The 20,277-nt window shown below is 40.4% G+C and overlaps 3 protein-coding genes across 5 annotated transcripts in view; 1 reads left to right on the top strand and 2 right to left on the bottom strand.

The window, feature by feature from the left end:
- arhgap24 (Rho GTPase activating protein 24) overlaps positions 1-3,072 on the bottom strand; it is a 64,975-nt gene extending 61,903 nt beyond the window's left edge. The window contains exon 1 of the mRNA XM_044012375.1: positions 2,648-3,072. The gene's annotated coding sequence lies outside the window, so the exon portion shown is untranslated. The remainder of the gene's footprint in view (positions 1-2,647) is intronic.
- A 7,272-nt stretch (positions 3,073-10,344) lies between these two features.
- Positions 10,345-11,623, bottom strand: esm1 (endothelial cell-specific molecule 1). Its single transcript, XM_044012691.1, has 3 exons — positions 11,157-11,623; positions 10,676-10,819; positions 10,345-10,532 (listed from the first exon to the last, which is right to left on the bottom strand). Exons 1-3 carry the CDS (start codon positions 11,464-11,466, stop codon positions 10,438-10,440), a joined length of 549 nt encoding a protein of 182 aa, XP_043868626.1. The 5' UTR covers positions 11,467-11,623; the 3' UTR covers positions 10,345-10,437.
- Positions 11,624-12,420: 797 nt separating this feature from the next.
- The window catches only part of LOC122757976 (probable E3 ubiquitin-protein ligase HERC1), a 37,939-nt gene continuing 30,082 nt past the window's right edge, over positions 12,421-20,277 (top strand). For all 3 annotated transcript variants that reach the window (XM_044011745.1, XM_044011746.1, XM_044011744.1), the window contains exons 1-10: positions 12,421-12,527; positions 15,661-16,660; positions 17,268-17,363; positions 17,478-17,660; positions 18,181-18,393; positions 18,549-18,647; positions 18,723-18,819; positions 18,910-19,053; positions 19,229-19,356; positions 20,101-20,245. In XM_044011745.1, coding sequence (XP_043867680.1) covers positions 15,692-16,660; positions 17,268-17,363; positions 17,478-17,660; positions 18,181-18,393; positions 18,549-18,647; positions 18,723-18,819; positions 18,910-19,053; positions 19,229-19,356; positions 20,101-20,245 — 2,074 coding nt within the window. In that variant the 5' untranslated portion in view covers positions 12,421-12,527; positions 15,661-15,691. The remainder of the gene's footprint in view (positions 12,528-15,660; positions 16,661-17,267; positions 17,364-17,477; positions 17,661-18,180; positions 18,394-18,548; positions 18,648-18,722; positions 18,820-18,909; positions 19,054-19,228; positions 19,357-20,100; positions 20,246-20,277) is intronic.

Raw genomic sequence — 20,277 nt, 5'->3', positions numbered from 1 at the left:
AGAGCTGAGGGTGAAGGCTTCACAATGGGCCTCTGACTCATTTGTGCATGTGTTTGACAGACTGTGAATGAATGATACTGTTGATGTGACTTTTGCAACTTCAATATGTGAACAGAGGAGGACATTTTCCCTCTCAAATTAAGATGCACAAGGTCTCAAAATGAGAGAGCGAAGCGAGAATCACATCTGCGATCGTGGTCATTTCCACCCAAGGATACGTTTGTGGTAGCAGTTCAAGGAAAGATAAGTTTTTAACCTTCATTAATGGACATTTAGCAGATGTTAAAGGGCTAGTTTGACTCAGTTTAGCGTTAAGAGTGGAAAGGCTTGGAAATGCTTCACGGTTTACACAAGTGAGACCATAACTGTACAGTTCTTGTGGGCAGATGTTGAGGTTCAGCAACAGTATAACAGAAATAAAGCTGTTCTCCTCTATTTCCAGTCTTAAATGGTCCAGTGTAAATAGATTGGTGAGACTGCAGATAAAAATAATAATGAAATAATATTATATTGTTAATAATAAGTGTTATTTATATAGCCCTTCTCAAAACAAAGAAATAAAAGAAGAAAAAAAAAGATAACATAAGCATGACCGACCGTCACACATAGTAAACACAACAGTTAAGTCAAATCTGGGAACGTAGAGAGATATAAGTTTCTTTTATGATTTGATTACAACAACCCTACCTTTCCCATCACTTTGAGGGAACTACGGTGGCCTATACTTTTAATTTTCATTTTCATAATAGGCTTCCATGTCAAAACACGCTGTGGCCAGTTTGTTCATTCAGGCTGATGTAGAAACACGGCAGCAAAAGATGGTGGCCTCTGTAAAGCAAGGCCCTTGCCGGCACGATTTCTAAGCCTAAAAACAAAGTGATTTCTAATTTAAAAGCAATTTTACACTTATACAAACATACTTAGGGGTGCTATAACCCTCCCAGTGTTACACACTGGATCTTTAAACTAGGCTAACACAACTAGCTGCTGTCTGTAGCCTGGTAGGAGACATGAGAGTGGTTATCACTCTTCTTGATTTCCACGTGCATGTGAGCGTGTATCCACAGTCAACAGTTAAGAATTTTCAGTGGTAATCTAGTTTTGCCGCAGTGTAGTTTTTCCTCCTCATCTCCATCCCTTCCTCTTTTTCAATAAACAGATGTCACAGTAAGACCTGGGAACAGTCGGGTGCAGCAGCTGAGACCGGGAACCTGATCCCTGGGCTTTCCAGCAGCACAGCTCATGCACTGCAGACATTCTTGGTGCACGAGGTTCATCATATCTTCCCTTCTCCTACCTCAGCTCATATGCCTCCCCGTTCGCTTTTTTATATTAACCTTTTCCATTTACACAGGAGGTGAAGGTCTTTCTCTGTGTTCCCTGCCTTTCCTCTCCTCCTTTCATTCGTATTGCTTGAAATATATTTTCCATTCTCATTTTTTTTTTTCTGCTTCTTCTGGACACTGTGGGGACTGTGCAAATGTGCAGAAACCCTCACGCATGCAGCACAACCAACACATTAATCCAGACGTAATTGAGTTTTCTTCTCTGCTTGTTTAGCCGACAGCCAGACGGCTAAGAGTGGGGGGTTTGGGGGGACGGGGGGGGCAGGATTGTTAGTGGTTCGGATGGCACATGCGACGGTCTCGCCATCTGTATGTCCTGCACCACACTAACAAGCCCTTGCTAGAAACGGTGGCGTAACAAAGCCGCTGAATATGAATTGTGTGACGACAACGTGGAACGTCCAGAAAGCAGCTGCCCCACAGTCGTTGCTGTGGTAACCCCACGTTGCGTTACAGTATGTCACCTGTTGCAGACTAACACACTTGTCAATGTGTTTCACAGATTGTCCATCATGCAGGTGTGAGACACCTATACATGAGAAGAAAGGTGCGAGCTCATTCACCTGGTGCTATACTCCCACACTTGTGCGGGTGACCCAGCTTAATGAGTTCTGCCACTAGTTTAACGCGGTGAAAACAGATCGCACTAATGAACTATTAACCCAAGGATCAACTCCTTAAGGAATCGAGCAGTGCCAGAAGTTTGTTTGAAGTCTGAAGTTCAGTCACTGAGATGTCATCAATGTTCGGTCAACCAAAAGCACTTCCTGACCTCAGGGGTTATACGTGTGTGAATGAAACACATGCTCATGATTAGTCTATGGAAAACAGATTTGAACAGCCCTAAAGCACCGAATCACCAAAATGTTATCACGCATAGATCAGCCAGTACATTAGATCTGGTAAGTGGTTTAGAATGTGGTGGCTGATCTGCATCCCTTTTTGATTTGTCATGAAACAATAGAATGGAAGGTGCAAAGTAAGTTTTAGCTCAGATGTTCAGTGATTGTAAATCACTGGTTTTAATGCTGTGGCTGCTGGACAATGCAGCATTTTAAACTTCAGCTCCAACAATGCCTGCTTAAAGAAAACATTAAATGACTGCAAGGTTCACTATGTGTTTCTCTACTGGTCAAGCATCTTCCCATTCCTATTACATGCCAAAGTGTGTGAAGTATAAATTGTGTGAATGTGGTTCATGATCAGCAGAGACACTGCCACAAAATCCCCATCATTTAGGGAAGTAAAAACACACAAACAACCACACAGTGGAACTGTACAGCTTCACACTGAAGACTCACCTTTTAAATCAACAGCCTTGTTGAATCCCTCTGCTGTGATGTTGATGAGTGGTGATATACAGCTACTGTATCCAGTCCAGTGACAAGACAATCAATCAGCAGCAACACAAATCCTCAGGCTGAGACAGGCAGAGGTTGTACCTCAGCTCTCCTGCTGCTGCTGCTGCTGCTGCTGCTGCTGAGTCGCTGTGTGCAGATGAACTGCTGCAAAACTTTTTTTCCCCTCACTGCTCACACAATTTTGTGGACTGAGGAAGCCTCTGCCATGGACGGTGTGTGTGTGTGTGTCGTGGTCAGCACGGAGTCACACTCGGTGCACCATTACCAGTGGGAGTCCTTCCAAACAGACACACATACACACACACACTTGCACTGGACGCTTATGCAGCCCTATCTCCTTCAGTCATACTTCGTAGTGAGACAAACACTCAAGTGAGAGAGGACTGTGTGTATGTTGGGTTACAGAGGAGAGAGGGAGAAGGGAGGGGAGAGGGAGGAGGAAAGTGTGTGTGTGTGTGTGTGTGTGTGTGTGAGAGAGAGAGGGAGAGATAGAGAGCAAGGCAGCATGTTTGAGGAAGTCTTGAGATGAGAGGTGGAAGTGAGTGAGCAGCGCCCCACTGGTGCACTAACTTTCTCTCAAGCAACTGGCAGTTATTTTATTTTAAATTCACAATATTATATATGTTCCACTTTTCTCCAAATTTAGTACAGACATCCTCCTGTTTCACGATGTGGAAATCCTGGCTTTTAGACCCGTGAGTAATCCAGCACATGGACTTATTAGAGGGCTGCCCTAGTTTTAAGGCGTCTTCAACACGACATATACAAATGACTGCGTGCATTCAGCTTGACAAACATTTATTCAGTGACTCTGTTCTCACTTTGGTGTGAGCCCAGCTGTATACACACTGGTGGGAAGAGCACCTTGTTTACTTGGGAGTGGTCCAGCTATAGTCTTGCACTTGTTTTCTCCAAGGAGGAGAGCATATTTCATGTTTCTGTGTGTGTGTGTGTGGGGGGGGGTAATTGAAAAATAAAGTGTTAAATGTTTCATTGGCCTGTACTTTAACCCTTAGAACTCAGGGCATTTCGGCTGTAAGAATGAGGCTATAAGAATGTGCAACATAGAGTGTCTTCTATCCTTTTTCAGCACCACATAGACAATCTGATGAAACCACCAACTATATAAACAAAGTTTAAAGTCCGCCTGGCTCGTTTTTATGAACAAAAATAAAAGAAAAAACTTTGTATTTTGTGACTTCAGCACAATTACTGCCACTTTATATCACTACTAAGTGCTGTGTGAGCACTAAAGGGTTAATGACTTCATCTTTAACATATCCCCTGGACAAATAATACACAGCAATTTCTTTTATTAATATAGTAAATAGAAGTTGTAGCCCTCTCTGCAATACCTCCAAGGCCCACTCTCATGCACACTAACCATCAGTAGATTCAATATTAATATAAATGATAGTCACCACACACAGAGAGTTTTTATATAAAAAAAAAACTAAATAAAGACAAAGAAAGAAAAGACGAGAGCAAACAACAGCGGGCTCTCTGAGCCATCTGTCCACATCCGTCCTTCAGCATGTATTTATTATATCTGTATAGGATGTGGAATGCTGAACATGAAACACTGTGACCTTGTGATGTAAGATGTGGCCATCTGTAAACAAACATGGCGCTGCATCTACCCCCACAAGATGTCGAGGGGGACGACTCTGTGTGATAGGAGAGAACTCATGCCATTAGAATGGATGAATCTTCGCAGAGGAAGCCTCTGGGAATTCAAATATTCTCAATAGATGTGCTGTTCTCATGGCCTTCCAGTCAGAGGTTCTGGACAGTGGGTGACTCAAGGAGAGATAATAAAAATCTCACACTGATGGAAACGGTTGCCTCCGAGGACTCGGCTACTGTGGCTTCTATCTTTACTATACTGACATGTAGCATCCACTTTTTTTTTTTTTTTTAACCTCGCTGGTTTCTCTGGTTTTATGATTAGATTTATGATACATCTTTGAGTTGTAGTGTGTTACACGGCTTAAAAGATGATCCTGAACTGATTCAGAAAGGAGAGTGGATGTGTGTGTGTGTGTGAAGACAAGGAGGGATGTCCTGCAATGACAATGACAAAACTGATATAAACTAACACTGTGTGCCCAAACAACTGATAGACAACTGTAATCATCTATAGCTGGGGAACATACTTGAAGCGTTAAGCTTTATGAATGAAATAGTTCAGCTGGAAATCTTTGCCGAGGTAACATCCATCATTATAAATCACCAGACCATTGGGGAGTGGATTCAAAAACACACAGAAATTCAAAGACTGTGACGATTAAATGCTTCCTACATTTTTTCTGAGCAGTTTTCTGGCACGGTGGATTCAAAAACAGGGCTTTAAGGGGATGAATATTGGACTGAAATCCGTCAAGCAAGTACAAACATGAGTCACAATGAATGCCACTGTTGTTATGTGTCTGGTGGATTTGTCAATAGGAAACCAACATATCCACTGAGTCAACTTAAACACTGTGTTCACCAACGTTTCCAGTGTCTTACTACTGCCCCCAAGTGGCCGGATTAATACACACATAAAGTGTTTGACATCAGCTCAAGTGAATGAAATTCATAACTTTTGCATGACAGTAACTCACTCAGTCCAATATTGTCTTGATCTCTCTCGGCTCACTACAGGTGAATCTAATGAAATCATGAAACAGAAGGAGTGTGAGGGTGAGGGTTATTAGCTGTTGGTTGTCATAGTCAACACAAAGGTCAACACAAAGGTCAACACAAACACATGGACCTTGGTGTAGCGCAGAGGTCCCAAACTGAGGCCCGCCAGTAAATTACATGTGGCCGTTTAATATCACGTTATAATGAAAACAATGGCCCGTGACCTTTTCTTCCTTGCAAACACAGCGGGGAGACAGAGGTGATAGAATATAGAAAGAGAACTTAATAAGGCTGTAAGCAAAATGTTTTAAATCGTAACATATTTGGATATATTTATCAAGTCATTACAATAAATCATATGTATTAGCTTGTTTGGGGTTTTAATTACACTCTTCTATATCTTATTATTTACCTCATTTATGATTCCGTTTTGTTTCTTTGTTCTTGGGCTGTTTTTGTTATTTATAGATTCATTTTGCCTCATAAGTTGTTTTTACTGTGCTGAATTTATTAGGGGTAATCATGACTTATACTAATTATAATTACTATTTTTTTACTTTAATCTCATTTATATATGTATATATATATATATATACATAAATATATACATGTATATAATTACTCCTAGATATTGTAATATTGGACTAAATAACATATGGACGTGTAGGACGAGACAGCAGTGTGAGAGCTTCCTTCTTTACCGTTTCCCTTGTTGTTTGAAGAAATGACACTGATGTAAATGTGATGTCACAGTCATCATATTAGTAACATACACTTCCTGTAATATTAACTGCAAATGACAGACACACAGTATCGAATTTGAAACAGTCAAAGTGAAATCTTTTATTGGAGTATTTGTCGAAGCTTCAGGACAAAGTGAATGGAAAACAAAACAGGAAGTAGCTGTAATTTACAGTACCATGAAGGAGCCACCAGAGGTCCACGTGTCACAGAATATATGGCACTCAGGAATGATGAGACCCCCCTGGACTTCCAAAGTCCATATATTTTGTTCTTTTTCATTATTATGTGGTGAACACTGACCTATACACCTGTGTGTTCATGCTATTATGAAATCAGCCAATTGTGTGGCAACAGAGCACTCTGTATAGAATCATGTAAACACAGATTAGGAGGGTTAGGTTCAGTTGATGATCACATTAAATGTTGGCATGAACCCACTGAATGCAGCCAGCAGGTGGAGGTTGCCACAGCCAATCTGAGGCGTTTTTTGATTTTTAACACCTGTGAAATTTGCCGCTGTGCCAAGGTTGCATTTAGTATAATCTTCTCATGATTATTACTTCAAGCAAAAGTTACCTCCAACTAGTTCTATGAACATGTTAATGATGTGTTCAGTGAACTTCCTTCATAACAGAGAACAGGTCTTGTGGCCACAAATAGTTGAGGATGCTCTGACAGTGTATGGGAACACATGTTTTAATTATAAATCTGGATGTGTTTATCAAGTCACTGAATCCATTAAATCGCACATTTTACCCTTCTCCATATGTTATTATTTACTTCATTTTTGATTTTGTTTTATTTCTGTCTGTTTTTGTGATTTATATAGATCCATTTAGCCTCGTTAATATATTTTTATTATACGTATACCTCAGTCTATATAAAAACAAAAGTGTTATAACTGAGGATGTTCTGACAGCGAACTGTCCAGGGTGTACAACAAGAGATAATCTGACATGTAAAAAATAAGAGCTAATCTGACATGTAAAATGTGATTGGCAGTTAAAACTAACACAGAGATCAGCCATTATTATTGAGTGAACCTGTTCTTTTTAAAGTCACATTGTTCAGAAGAAGACAATTCCTATGGGGGTCAGATATCTTTCAGGTCACTGAGGTCAAGGCCGCTTGTTTCCCTATTTTCAGTTCACTGAGAGTCATGCACACACACACACACACAAACAAGTATGGGGAAACGTTTGATTTATCGGACTGTACGTAGGTGTTGTGATGGTGTGTGAGTTCCAGTGTTTTTTCATAAGCCTCCGCTATCAATATAATCCATCAAATCACTTTAATTTCCTGGTTCACAGTGTTTATGTGTTGTCTCCAATTAGCCTTGTCATTCTGCTGCTACAATAAACAACATGCAGTGGCCAGGCCAAACTGTAAATATCCGAGCAACTATTTGCAGTAAATCAGTGTTATTTACTACACCGTTCACGCACCTTTGTTTCTGCAGAGACGGCAGTGACGTGTTCAGGGAGTCAGATAAAGGGTATTTCTCACCAACGCTTTCCTGTTATTTTCCAGGGTCCTTTGTTTGGATGCGAGGCCTCGGCCTGTCGGTTCTCAGGGGAATGAGAGGAACATATGAGCACGAAGCACGTTCATACACAGACCGCTCGCATACCTGTAAGACGATGTGTGTGTGTGTGTGTGTGTGTGTCACTGTTATTGGATTAAGGAGATACTTTAGGCTACGTCCATGTATTTAACAAATGTAATTTGGGGGAATTCACCTTGTGTGACCAAATAAAAAATAATTTAACACTGAAATTCACTAATATCCTGGTTTTAAATCATAATAACTGCAACAAAATGACAAATTCAGAGGAGAATATTTTGTAAATCATACTTTTGACTAAGTTTTTTGTCATTTGAACTAATCTTATTCACACAATTCATACATATACATTGGAATTTCTTTTTTTTTTTAATTGGACAGGAAGATAAGGCCTTTGCACTTGTGTGTCACTTGTGAATTTCAAGCTTTTAAAGTGTCATATGAAAAAAAAAAAAAAAATCCTTGCTTTTCAAATTCCTGCTGTGGACAGACACAACAACAACAGGAAGAAGGGACATTTTCACAGGTGTCAGGAAGCACAGGAAATAAACAAGCTGGATACTGGAAAACATTTTTGTACCAGTCAGAGTCAGAGGTGAGGCTAATAAGAGTTATTTTTAACCGGGACGGGATTATTTTAACATTTTGTCTCACGATGACATAAATTTCAACCTCCATCAGATGTTTACTGCCTGCCTGAGCTATTGTATTGGAATAAAGAGGAAAAAGCATTGTTTCTGACAGAGTGTTTTAGAATTCAACATTAGAAAGACATTTATATAGATGAAGTCAGCTTCATCATGGACCAATCTAAGGACACTTAAGTTATATAGAGATATATTATATTCTAATCAAACCCTCATGTGGGTTTTTTCAATATCTAGGAAAACCATTATTTTTTGCTTTACTTAGACAGATAAGCACCTCAAATAATTATGACCCACACTCACAGGATAAAAAATATGTCATCTCAATTCTCTAGACTGAGAGAAGAACTAAAAACCATTCATGATAAGTTTTCCTCCAGGAAAGGAATTCTTTCGTACTTGAACTTTGTCTCGAAATAAAATTCTATTTCTTTTTCCTCTGATTTTGATGAATATAAGTCTATAGCACATTTTTCGGTTCATCCTGGGAGCCTCATCTATTTCACTTTATTGTTGTAGTCAGAGCTAAGTATGTTAATTATGAAAAACTCTCCATGTGCCCACAAAGATAAATTCCCTCCATTCCCTCTCGTACATCCATTAAACTCTGTCTTTGCTCTTCAGTGTTTAATCTATTGACGGTTATATTTTGCATGACTGGGATGTTTTCTGCATGGGAACGAGAATACTTTGCCATTTGTGGAAGCTGAGAAAGTACTGCGCTCCACAGTTTACAGAGTCAAGGATGCTTGACAAGGATTCCTGAACGTCTCTCAGCGCTAAAAACATATTTCTGCTCCTGTGTTTGGGTATAAAGTTACATCCACTATCACTGTGGGAACCATCGATGCAGACTTCTTTTTTTTCTTTTTCCACATCCCTTAAATAAACGTCTAATTTAGCACAGTCTTTGTGTCCAGTTTTCAAAAGTGCCAGGTGTCTCTGTTACAGATGGAGGTGTCAATTTCTATGAATAATGCATAATTAAGCACAAAATATTGACTGTCAGAGATCGTTTTAAGTCTTTTTTGACTTAATTTATAACCTAAGAAAACCCAGAGATGTTTAAGTTAACGCTGCATCATATTCCAGTGATGTCCCCACATAAAATTAAGTTAATTCACTCATCTGGCATGAATTCTTTAATCCAGTACTGATGTTATAATACAAGCTTTATTATTGTCTTACTCCTCCGAAAAGTCTCTGGATGTGAGAACTGGTCAAAATATTCAACATGTCTTGGCATCACACTGTTGTTTACAATAATATGACAGTAAAGTGAAATGAAGCAGTGGAAACACACAAGTTTCCCAATACTTGTACTGTCTCCTCCCAAGCTTAGGTTGGAACGGATTGAAAATATGCCATGACAACTCAAAAGAGATCTCGCTTTGTGAGGATCCACACTGTCCAAATCCTGATCCTTATGAAGCGGAGAGAGACGGTTTGAACCTGTGAAGGAGCTGAAGTGTTTGAACGACGCACTTTGGAAGGAAACTGTGCTTCACGTTATCAATTAGTTTTACAACATAGTGATAATGTGTCTTAAAAAAATGCCAAATGTGTGTCACGAACTGTGCAATTGAATTTAATTCTTATTTTCAACTATTTAGATAGAAATAGACATTTCCTCATGATGTAAAAAATGATGCAGTTTATAAAGTCAATAGAAAAACTCAGCATTAGAAATGAAATGACAACAGTCAGTGATAACTTTGGTTTAATTGTAAGATCTTTTTTTTTACATTAGCTGGTGTCTTAGATATGATATTGTTCATGTTCTTTCATATATACAATAGACATTAATACGAACATGTTTCACTTTCTTTAAACATTTCCTCTCTCATTTCTTCATCAATAATGTATGAAGGCACTCTAAATACACATGGATAAATAGCAAAAGAAAAAAAAAGAAAGAAGAGAGAGCTTTAAAAAATAATGGCATACTCTGCATATTTCGTTAGAAAATGTGACATTTCAAATAGGGACCAAACATACTAAATAAAAACATCCAAATGGTGTAAAAAAAGAGAAGAAAACAAAGAGTCCCTTTTTGTCATTTAACATAATAAAATATATATTTCACATCATTTATAAGTTAATGCTACATTTACACTGAAGAGATTCAGTCTGGTCAGCACTGGTCAGCGAGGGTTGAGCTTCTTTGGGGCGGTGGATCTGTCCGTGTGCTGGTCTCTGTTCTGGGATGCAGTGACCTCTCCTGAGCCCAACTCTCCTCCTGACAATACAACACAACATCATTTAATGTGATACAAAATATACAATATTTTCACATCTTTTTTAAAAAAAAAAAAATTATATTTGCTGTAATTGCACAGTCTTTGGGAGAAAAAAAGCAGAGTGTGTTAAACTTAGTTTTACCTGCTTGTGGCTCAGTTTTAAGCACGCTGGCAATTTTGGCAAAGAATTTGAGGGTGAGACAAGCTCCTGTCTCCCTGTCACAGATGCCTCCTTTGCAGTTGCATGTCTTGCGGCACTCAACCCCATAGGTCCCATAGAGACAGTCTGAGCAAATGAAAGAATGTAAAAAAAACAAAAACAGTATTAGTGACCCTGTAAGACTGGGATAGAAGCCTTTCTGACTCATTGATACATGAGTGTGAGTGTTATTGATCAGCATGATTGCACTGAAGAGAATATATCAAATATTTAATCCATATTGAAGAGAAGAGGCACATGTTTGCACCTGAATATATACAGTGATCCTGTTGTTATTTATTGTGATAATCAAATAAGATTGTGGAATGGTGTGATCATGGTGCAGCGGAGCATCCCTCTGTTTAAAATGCAGCATGCACAAACAGCAGAGATGTGCGCTAGTGTTTCAATGTGGAAAACGTACCTTTGCAGACCCCGTATTCGTCTCCATAATCGTCCTCGTCTTTGTAGAACTCGCAGAATAATCCCGGTCCGCACTTCACCCCGTGCATCCCCGACACGGTGCGGTAACAGTGCTCCCCTCTGCCGGCCGCACACACCTGGCAACAGCCGCAGTCATCCAGCACCGTCCGTGCGCACCGCTGCTGCGTCCCGCCGCACAGCTCCGCGCTGCATCTGTCCGGGCAGTTCACGGCGTACTTGACATTGGCGCCCCACGCCTCAGCATCTTGCACGAGAAGTGAAGACAGCACCGTGATGAGGAGGAGAGACATCACTGGATGGAGTCCGGGGAGCTCGCTGTCTTTTGGGGTGAGCGGTTGTTCGGGGACGAGACGGACGAGCGCATCAGCTGTGAGAGACTTGAGTGGAGTGACCTGCGGTTCATCAGGTTGCGCGGTTATCAGCGATGAACAACTTTGTTTTGCACATGGCTTGCCCTCGTCAATTTCCTCATTCCGGTGTTGTCGTCCCTCTTGCCAGTCAGCCAGGCCCCTTTTTAGAAATCCGGCTTGGAAGTGGGATCAACTCCGCACCGCCATCCAGGAATTGAAATCCGTCTGTGACCTGATGTCATAAGTTATCTTTGGTTTGTTTTTGTATGGGTGATGGAGCGGAACCCCCAAACACCCGAACCTGTCTGACCCGAAGAGAAAACCAACCAGTTTCATGCTGTATATTTAACCAAAACAAGATATGCAAGTTAAATGAAAAGAGGCAAAGGAGAAAATTATAGTTTAGCCTCGAGGACAGACACGTGCATCTCTTAGTAAACTCTTATTAAATAATGTATGATACACTTTAAATACGTTTAACACAAATAATAATAATGATAAAATAAATAAAGCCACAAATGTAAGTATTTAATAAAGCATATTATTTAAATAAGCAAATGTTTCTGTCTATCTATCTATCTATCTATCTATCTATCTATCTATCTATCTATCTATCTATCTATCTATCTGTTTGTCTATCTATCTATCTATCTATCTATCTATCTATCTATCTATCTGTCTGTCTGTCTGTCTGTCTGTCTATCTATCTATCTATCTATCTATCTATCAATCTATCTATCTATCTATCTATCATGACGATTAAGATGACGGTGGTGCTCTCTTCCTCCCTGACACACGGTGGCGGTATTGTGGTCTTCCGGCGGTGGTCGCCCTCTGTGGTTTAGCTCTCGAGTGCAGGAAGAAGAAGAAGAAGAAGAGGAGGAGGAGGAGGAAAGAGGAGAAGGTTGATGTGATATTTGCGTCTGAGGGAGGGAGAGGATACCTCAGTGGGACGGGCAGGTAAACGCCAGACCTCTCACCCGCGGATGTTTACTGTCAAGGTAACCCACATATGTGTCGTTTGTTTTTATGTTACAGGGCGCAGGTGTAATGCCTTGGTGCGGCGCTGACGAGCGTTTTTGATGAAAGTAGCGGAGGGGCTTGGTCGTGTTTGACAGACTAGCTGCTGCTGCTGCTGTTGTTGCTGCACTGCAGACAGCCTTAGCTCCGCTGTCACCGCAAGTATATGCGCGGTAATGACATTAGCGCCGGTGTTTGTCAATGTCACGGCAACGACTGCGCGACAAATTCACGGTATTTCTGTGTCAGTGTAATGAATATAACGGTGGTGTGTTAAAGGGCTATACAATACAACGTCCATGCTACAGTGTTGACGGACGCTTTCTTTCTTTCTTTCTTTGCACAGAGAGAATATTAAAAACACACCGTTTGTAATTAAGGAGTTGCCCTAAACCCCCAATAACTTTACTCGGGCTGCAATGTAAGGAAAACATGCAATAACGTTGACAATTATGTTTGACTTAAGTCAAATACACATGCGGTATTAATGTCTGTCTACCCATATGGAGAGCAATGATTGTTGACGAGATTAGACTGTATGGCTTTTCTATATAGAGAGCATTTCAACCATCATCATTAAAATAACCTGTATTTAAATGAATACAACTATGCTGTGCCAATATTTGCAGTAAAATGCTGTAACTATATGCTTTACCACTGTCATACTGGCTTGAAGTGATATATGAGATCAAAAATCTTCTACTCCATAAACACCTTTTTTTCTTTTAATATCAGTCATCAGGCACCCATTGTCTGAATAGAATACCTATGGTGTTGAGGGTTGTCATGGCAATAGCTGTCCAAACGTGCCTTGGTTGGCCCAGCAACTTTTTCCAGCTCAGGCAAAGGGACTTTCAAAAATCCTTACTGTGCTTTGAGGGTTACTGTCATGCTGTTTGTCCTGTTAGGGGTTCCAGGAGTGAAGGGACATGCAGGAGACACATTTGTCTTAACTAGCTTCTCTTGATGTAAAGAAAGAAGGATGGAGATAAGAGCACACTTGCAGAGAAATGCAGTGTATCTACACGATGTCTGTAGATCATCGTGACATTGAAAAAAGGAACGATAGCTGGCCAAAATGGAATGGAATTGAGTTTTTAAAGTTTTAAATAGTTTTAAATAAAGTTTTAAACACTCAATTGGCCATGGCCATAGAAATGTCATTGAAAAGGGGAAAAAAAAAAGTCTGTTTATCTGCACCATGTTGTGCAAACTCGTAGATCTGTGCACCATAAATATGTCTGTTTGTTTACACCAAGATCAGTCCACCTTACTGCTGGAGCAAAATGTCTGAGAATCTCTCACAATTTCAAAATAAATGTTAAATGTGTTTTTGGAATCTCTGCTGTTACGTACTCCACCCCTTCCAGCAAGTGTGTTTCAAATAGTTTCACCACTTTTTCTGTAATCCTGCAATCAAATAAATATACACACAGACAAACAGGCCCAACTATGTTTATGTCATTTGATAAGTCATAATGATAAGTACAAGTTTTGATACAGTATATGCATATTTTAAATGAATCCCTATAAAGCGTCAAGCATGAGTCTGAAGCAATGTGTGCTCAAGGAAAGAGATCTAAACTTTGTTCACTTGTCCTGAATGTTTGTGTACTCCACAACTTTGTAGAGATCCTAATTTTTGATAGCGATGTGGTTGCTTGCTGGTGGTCGACAAACCAACGAGCCCTTTACTATATCAATGTTTGCTGTTATTTTTGGCCAGAGTGGAAACCATATAGCCCCACAGGCCTCAGGTTCTGTGACTGTGGGCTATGTTCAAACTCAAAGTGTCATGCTCACATTTAGCAGGCTGTAACTTGAATTCTCTCACTCGTGCCAGTTTGTGTTTTTCTACAAGCTTTAATAATAGCAAGAGTCTCTTGACTCAAGAGTGAGACTTCTCTCCCGCATGTTAGCAGTTGTTGTCACTTGTTCGTTCACTCTCAAATTTGTGTGACTGAAAACTCTTGAGAGAAATACATTTATAGTGAAGGCTTAGTTTTACACCTAATTTGAGATTATGTTAAAGTAATTATAATTATCACGCCATCCTAGTGGTTTTTAAATATAGTTACTTTCACTTAAGTAACTAAGTGAGAATGTTATGCCAGCCGATATTCCCATGAAATTACCCACCAGATGATGAATGGTGACCTCAACATTGTGACAGTCGTAGCAATTGTCACATTGAAGTGATTACGTTGGATGTCACGTATTTCCACTAAACAACAGCATCAGGCTCAGTCTTTTATTTGTGATGGAAGTTAAGAGTAATGCAGACAGGCTGACTCGGGCTGAGTCTCAGTTGTCGTTGCAGGGGATTCTGTGTCAGAGCATCAGGTGGTCAGTGTTGACAGGATGACCATGACAACTACTTTCTCACTAAATGAATTGACAGTGTGATCCAAGTATAATTGCCAACACAGGTGCCTAATCGCTGGAAATTCTTTCAATCTTTAACAACCATTTTATGAAATAAGTAATTTTACATTAAAAATGACAGAATACATTTGGATTGTAAGACAGACATTCATTAGGGAAGGGAAAAGAAAATAGAAACAAATAAGGTAGTAGTTGCTAGGACTTAGGACTGAACCATTTGGGGAAAATATCTAATTGCGAGTTTGTTTGTTCTTTGATAACGATTAGATTTTCGATCATTTCTTTTTATCTAGTGTCAGCCTTCATTTTGTAATAGTTAGAAAAAGATCATTGTTACATGAGATATGATGAACACATTAATCTTGCTTATGTGCTGCTAATTGTGTTGTTTCTAATTTCAATTTGAAAACAAGTAACTGAGCAGCCCTTGTAGGACTTCAATGCCCAAATATTTACTTTTTTGTTATTTATCAAAAGGTTTAGCAGTCTTTTCTAATTTGAGTTGTTATTTTATCATGTTTTTGAATTAAATAAACTAAACTAAACTAAGATGACCCATCTTACTGAATTCACTAGATATTGGAAAAGGCCCAACACTCATTTAAAAAAAGGCCCAACACTCATTTAATTATATTAATCTAATGTGAAGGAAATGTAGGTAAATTCTTTATTTTTTATCAATATACAGTCTTCATCTCCCCTAATCATATTTCCTTCTCTTTTATTCAGGTGTACGCTATCATTTAGATAATGCTCAGACATGGTGCCGTGTCAGACCCATGTGTTGCTAAAGTGGCAGGAGCACTTCAACAGCTCCTGGGCAGCAGAAGACGGTGTCGAGACAGTAAGGAGGCACAGAGCTGCTGAGCTCTACAGTAAGCTGCTTTACAACAAGGAAGTGGTGACTTTGGCGCAGCCCGTGCAAGAACTCATAGGCCCACGCCTGCCAGACTTTGAGTGCGAGTCCAGTGCCTCAGCAGAGAAGGAAGATTACCTGTCATCTCTTCTTCACAGCCAGCGATGGCTGGCTCACCGCATGCTGACGCAAACCTCCTACACCTTGGGCCTCCACCACAGGCTGGTAGTTCTCCAGAGGATCTACTATGCACTTCACAGCAAATACCATGACAAGTTCCGTATGCAGCTGCCCTCCCAGTCCACAGACAGCGGGGCTGAGTGTGGGCAGCTCGAGTTGCCCTCAGAGCCATGCCTGCCGGGGGGAGCGTGCAAAGTCAAGTCAGGTACGGATGTTCTGATAGAGATGGGTGTGAGGACAGGTTTGAGTCTGCTCTTCTCACTACTGCAGCAGAACTGGAGATTTGCGGCGTCCGTGCATCCGGAGTCGGTGCTTTGTAATGATGTGCTGGCCACAGCGTCCTCGGTGCTCACTTCTCTTCCGCCACTTTCTTTGGCTAACGAGAACAAGATCCCGTCTGTCGGGCTAGACTGCCTGGCTCAGGTGGCTGACTTCTTGAAGAAGACATCAGTGAGCAGTGGGACTGGTGGTGCAGATCCCACTGGTCGAAGGCTAGCGCTGGAGCTACTGCTTGGTCTGGCCATGCAGAGAGGCTCTCTCAAGTTCCTGCTGGAGTGGGTGGAAGTAGCTTTGGCTGCTTCCATGTCTTCCTCCACCCCCAGTTTGTCTTCCTCCTCATTGAGCTCACAACAGGCAGCTTGTGTTGGATTTGATGTCATCCATCAAACTCTATATCAAATGAGGCAATACTCGGTATGTCACATTCTATTTGATGTGGACCTTTGTTTTCTTCTTCCTCCTGTCAGCTCTGTTCAGAAATAATGGTTGATAAATGTCATCATAAGACTGATGGCAGCATTGAAAGCTACCTGTGTAATTTAAGGTTTTAAGTCCCCTTTTTATTAGTTATTAAGACTTTATTATTTCCATACAGCATCACTAGATCACATAATAATACGTACATGTATTTTTATTGCAGGAGAGGATGGTTAATACATTTCTGGTAAATTAAGCCTCTAAATAGTTGAATCCCTTTGCCTGTTGAGAAGGAAAATGGCTTTTAATGCCACTTCCTTATCTGCCATAGACTTTTTTTTTATTAAACATTCTCATTTGAAGCTTGGGGTGGCTAAGAATTAAGCCTGGGTCAGTCTTCCTGTCATCTCTAGATGTACATATAGAGTCATATGTTAGCTTCACAGATAATTACAGTTTTGTTAGAGTTTTCATACAGATCTTGATTTTCTTGTTCTGATACACACTGCATCTCTGATTTTAGGCTAATTAACATGTAATATGTCACTCTTGAAATGTAAAAAAAACAAAACAATTAGCCTAGATTGACATATTTTTCCTCTAGGGTTTCCGTGGAGACTCTGCAAATACTCAGGTGCTAAAGAAGGACGCAGATGGACTTTGCCAGCTCTCCCAGGCTGCTCTATGCCTCTTTGAGGAGGTAACACTGACACTGAACACCGTTATGGACTATACTATACAGATACTAGGAAAAACATGTTGGTGATTGTAATACTTGTCAATTATCTGATTTACCTTCCTCTCATTTTGGCAGATTTGTAATCTGGCATCCTACTGCCTGTGCTCATGCAGCACTGACACAGCTTCTCCTAGTACAGAGAGTGACACGGTCATGGTGTACGTGTGGGGCAGCAACAGCAGCCATCAGCTCGCAGAGGGAACACTGGAGAAAATCCTTCTCCCGAAACTGACACAGGGTTTCAGCGATGCCCAAATGGTATGACTTTTCGCAAGGACAGCGCTACTTACTATGTGTGTCACATTATTTATTTTCTAGTTTTACTCATTTTTAAACATCATCACACATTAAGTCAATGTTTAGAATATCAGATTTAATTGAATAACTATTAATACATTTGATACATATACAACTATACAGTACAGGGTTCGAGCCCCGGTTGGAACAAGACCTTTTCTGCATGGAGTTTGCATGTTGTCCCCATGTGTGCGTGGGTTTTCCTCCGGGTTCACTGGCTTCCTCCTACAGTTCAAAAACATGCAATATGGGGATTAGGTAAAATTGACAGTGAGAGTGAGAGTGAATGGATGAATGGTTGTTTGTCTGTATATGCCAGCTGAGATTGGCACAGCACCCCCCGTGACCCTCCTCTCCCTCCTGTTTGGATGTTACTTCCATTCAGTAACAAAAAAAAACAAGAATGTATTGTTTCAATTGATATTCTGCCCCATTGCATCTCACCTTTCTTAAATGTTGTACCTATCTATACTTCCTTTAGATTGAAGCAGGTCAGTACTGTACATTTTCTGTATCTGCGGATGGTTCAGTGAAAGCGTGTGGAAAAGGCAGCTATGGTCGTCTGGGCCTGGGCGACTCGAATAACCAGTCCATGCCCAAGAAACTTGTGCTGGAGCCACATAGGAACATGAAGAAAGTGTCGTCCTCCAAGGGCTCAGATGGTCACACTTTGGCCATCACTGTAGAGGGCGAGGTAAGAAGTTAAAATGATTGCTGCGACTGCGATTGGAGCTCTGACAGTGTTTATTTGGGTTACATTATACTAACAGAACAACAAGACATGAGAATAGTAACTAGAATTCCACCTGCTCAGAATTTTACACCTGCTCTTACTTAACTTTGTTTCAGGTGTTCAGCTGGGGTGATGGAGAGTATGGGAAGCTGGGCCATGGCAACAGTGCTACACAGAAATACCCCAAAATCATACAAGGACCACTGTTAGGCAAAGTAAGAATACAGACAACTTTGAAAACCGATAAAGTGATATAGCATTTTTTCAATATATGATGATGTCTTTGCCAGGTTGTAGTCTGTGTGTCTGCTGGCTACAGACACAGTGCTGCTGTGACTAATGATGGAGAGCTTTATACATGGGGAGAAGGAGACTTTGGCCGGCTTGGTAAACACATTATTTTTCAAGTTGCGTGTACCCCGTCTGTCTCAGATTTGTGCAATCAATCATTATGCTGTTTTTTCCCCTCCTCTCCAGGCCATAGTGACAGCCAGAGTCGAAACATGCCCACATTGGTGAAGGACATCAGTGGCGTCGGTCAGGTGGCTTGTGGCAGCTCTCACACCATTGCTGTAGCACAGGACGGACACACTGTGTGGTCCTTTGGGGGAGGAGACAACGGTGTGTTAAATCGATGTCAACCACACGCTCACTGACAGGCTTTTCATTTTGATACAAAATATGAAAATATTTTGTTTTGCCCTTTGTGGAAACAGTTGGTGGTTTAACCTAACAGAAGCATCTTGAGCTACTGTGCGATTCAGCACTCATATCCTGCTGTGGCTCAACCTTGCAGGTAAACTAGGTCACGGAGACACCAATCGCGTGTATCGCCCCAAGGTCGTAGAGGCCCTGCATGGATTCATCATCAGGAAAATATGTGCGGGCAGCCAGTCGTCACTGGCTCTTACCTCCGCTGGACAGGTGAGACTTTATATTTTGCATCAGAGATGATTCTTCACAGTGCCGTGTGACGAAGTCCTTTATGTATTTATCTATTTTAAAATTTGTACACATAGTTCTTACTTGTTTAAACTAAAAAATATATACAAAAGCTGTCATTATAACAAAGCTAACTCCATATGTTTTATACTGTCTTTGGCAAGCTTTTATTCTGACGGAATTTGTCATCCAGAGCTTGTATTCTTCTTTAGAGGTTAAGTAATATGGGTATTTCTATTGCTGATGCCAGTCTTCAGAAATCCGTGCAGCTGTTGGTCAATATGAAATACAGTTTTTACAGACAATTTTGCTCCCCATTTAATAAAATAATAACAGATGTACACCAAAATGCTTGACTTAAATTAACATGTATTGAACAAACTCATCCTCTGTCCCTCCAATCTGCATTTTGTAGTACACTTATATATTTTAAATGAAAATAATGTATGAGCTTAATATTAGATACATTAAATATTTATTGCAAAATTTTGTCAAATAAGCCTTTGGTTATAAAAAAATAAAGTTTTAGTGACAGCAGCATTTATCAAATGTCTGAGAACAAGAACTTGTTCTGTTTCATAATTGAATGATTTGGACTCGCCCAACTATTCAGTCTGACTTACTTATGTGTTTGGGTTTGATTTACTCTTATTGAATATTAGAAAATATAAGAAATAATGTGTCAATGATGCATAAATATTTGTTTATTACACGTCAATCCTTTAGGTGTTTGCATGGGGCTGTGGCTCGTGTTTAGGGTGTGGCTCCTCTGAGATGACCTCTCTGAGGCCCAGGTTCATAGAGGATCTTAGTATCACCAAGATCATTGATATCTCCTGTGGAGACAGTCACTGTCTGGCTCTGTCCCATGGTAAGATGCAGATGCAACAGTTCTTTGTCTGT

Source organism: Solea senegalensis, linkage group LG21, assembly GCF_019176455.1.
Source record: "Solea senegalensis isolate Sse05_10M linkage group LG21, IFAPA_SoseM_1, whole genome shotgun sequence".
NCBI classification, from domain to species: domain Eukaryota; kingdom Metazoa; phylum Chordata; class Actinopteri; order Pleuronectiformes; family Soleidae; genus Solea; species Solea senegalensis.
This window is presented reverse-complemented; position numbering and strand designations above follow the sequence as displayed.

Excerpts from the sequence above, each read along its gene's own strand:
- esm1 (XM_044012691.1), bottom strand. The coding sequence starts at position 11,466 with ATGTCTCTCCTCCTCATCACGGTGCTGTCTTCACTTCTCGTGCAAGAT. Across the intron at positions 10,820-11,156 it reads CGAATACGGGGTCTGCAAAG|ACTGTCTCTATGGGACCTAT; the intron begins GTACGTTTTCCA and ends TCATTTGCTCAG. Across the intron at positions 10,533-10,675 it reads TAAAACTGAGCCACAAGCAG|GAGGAGAGTTGGGCTCAGGA; the intron begins GTAAAACTAAGT and ends TTGTATTGTCAG.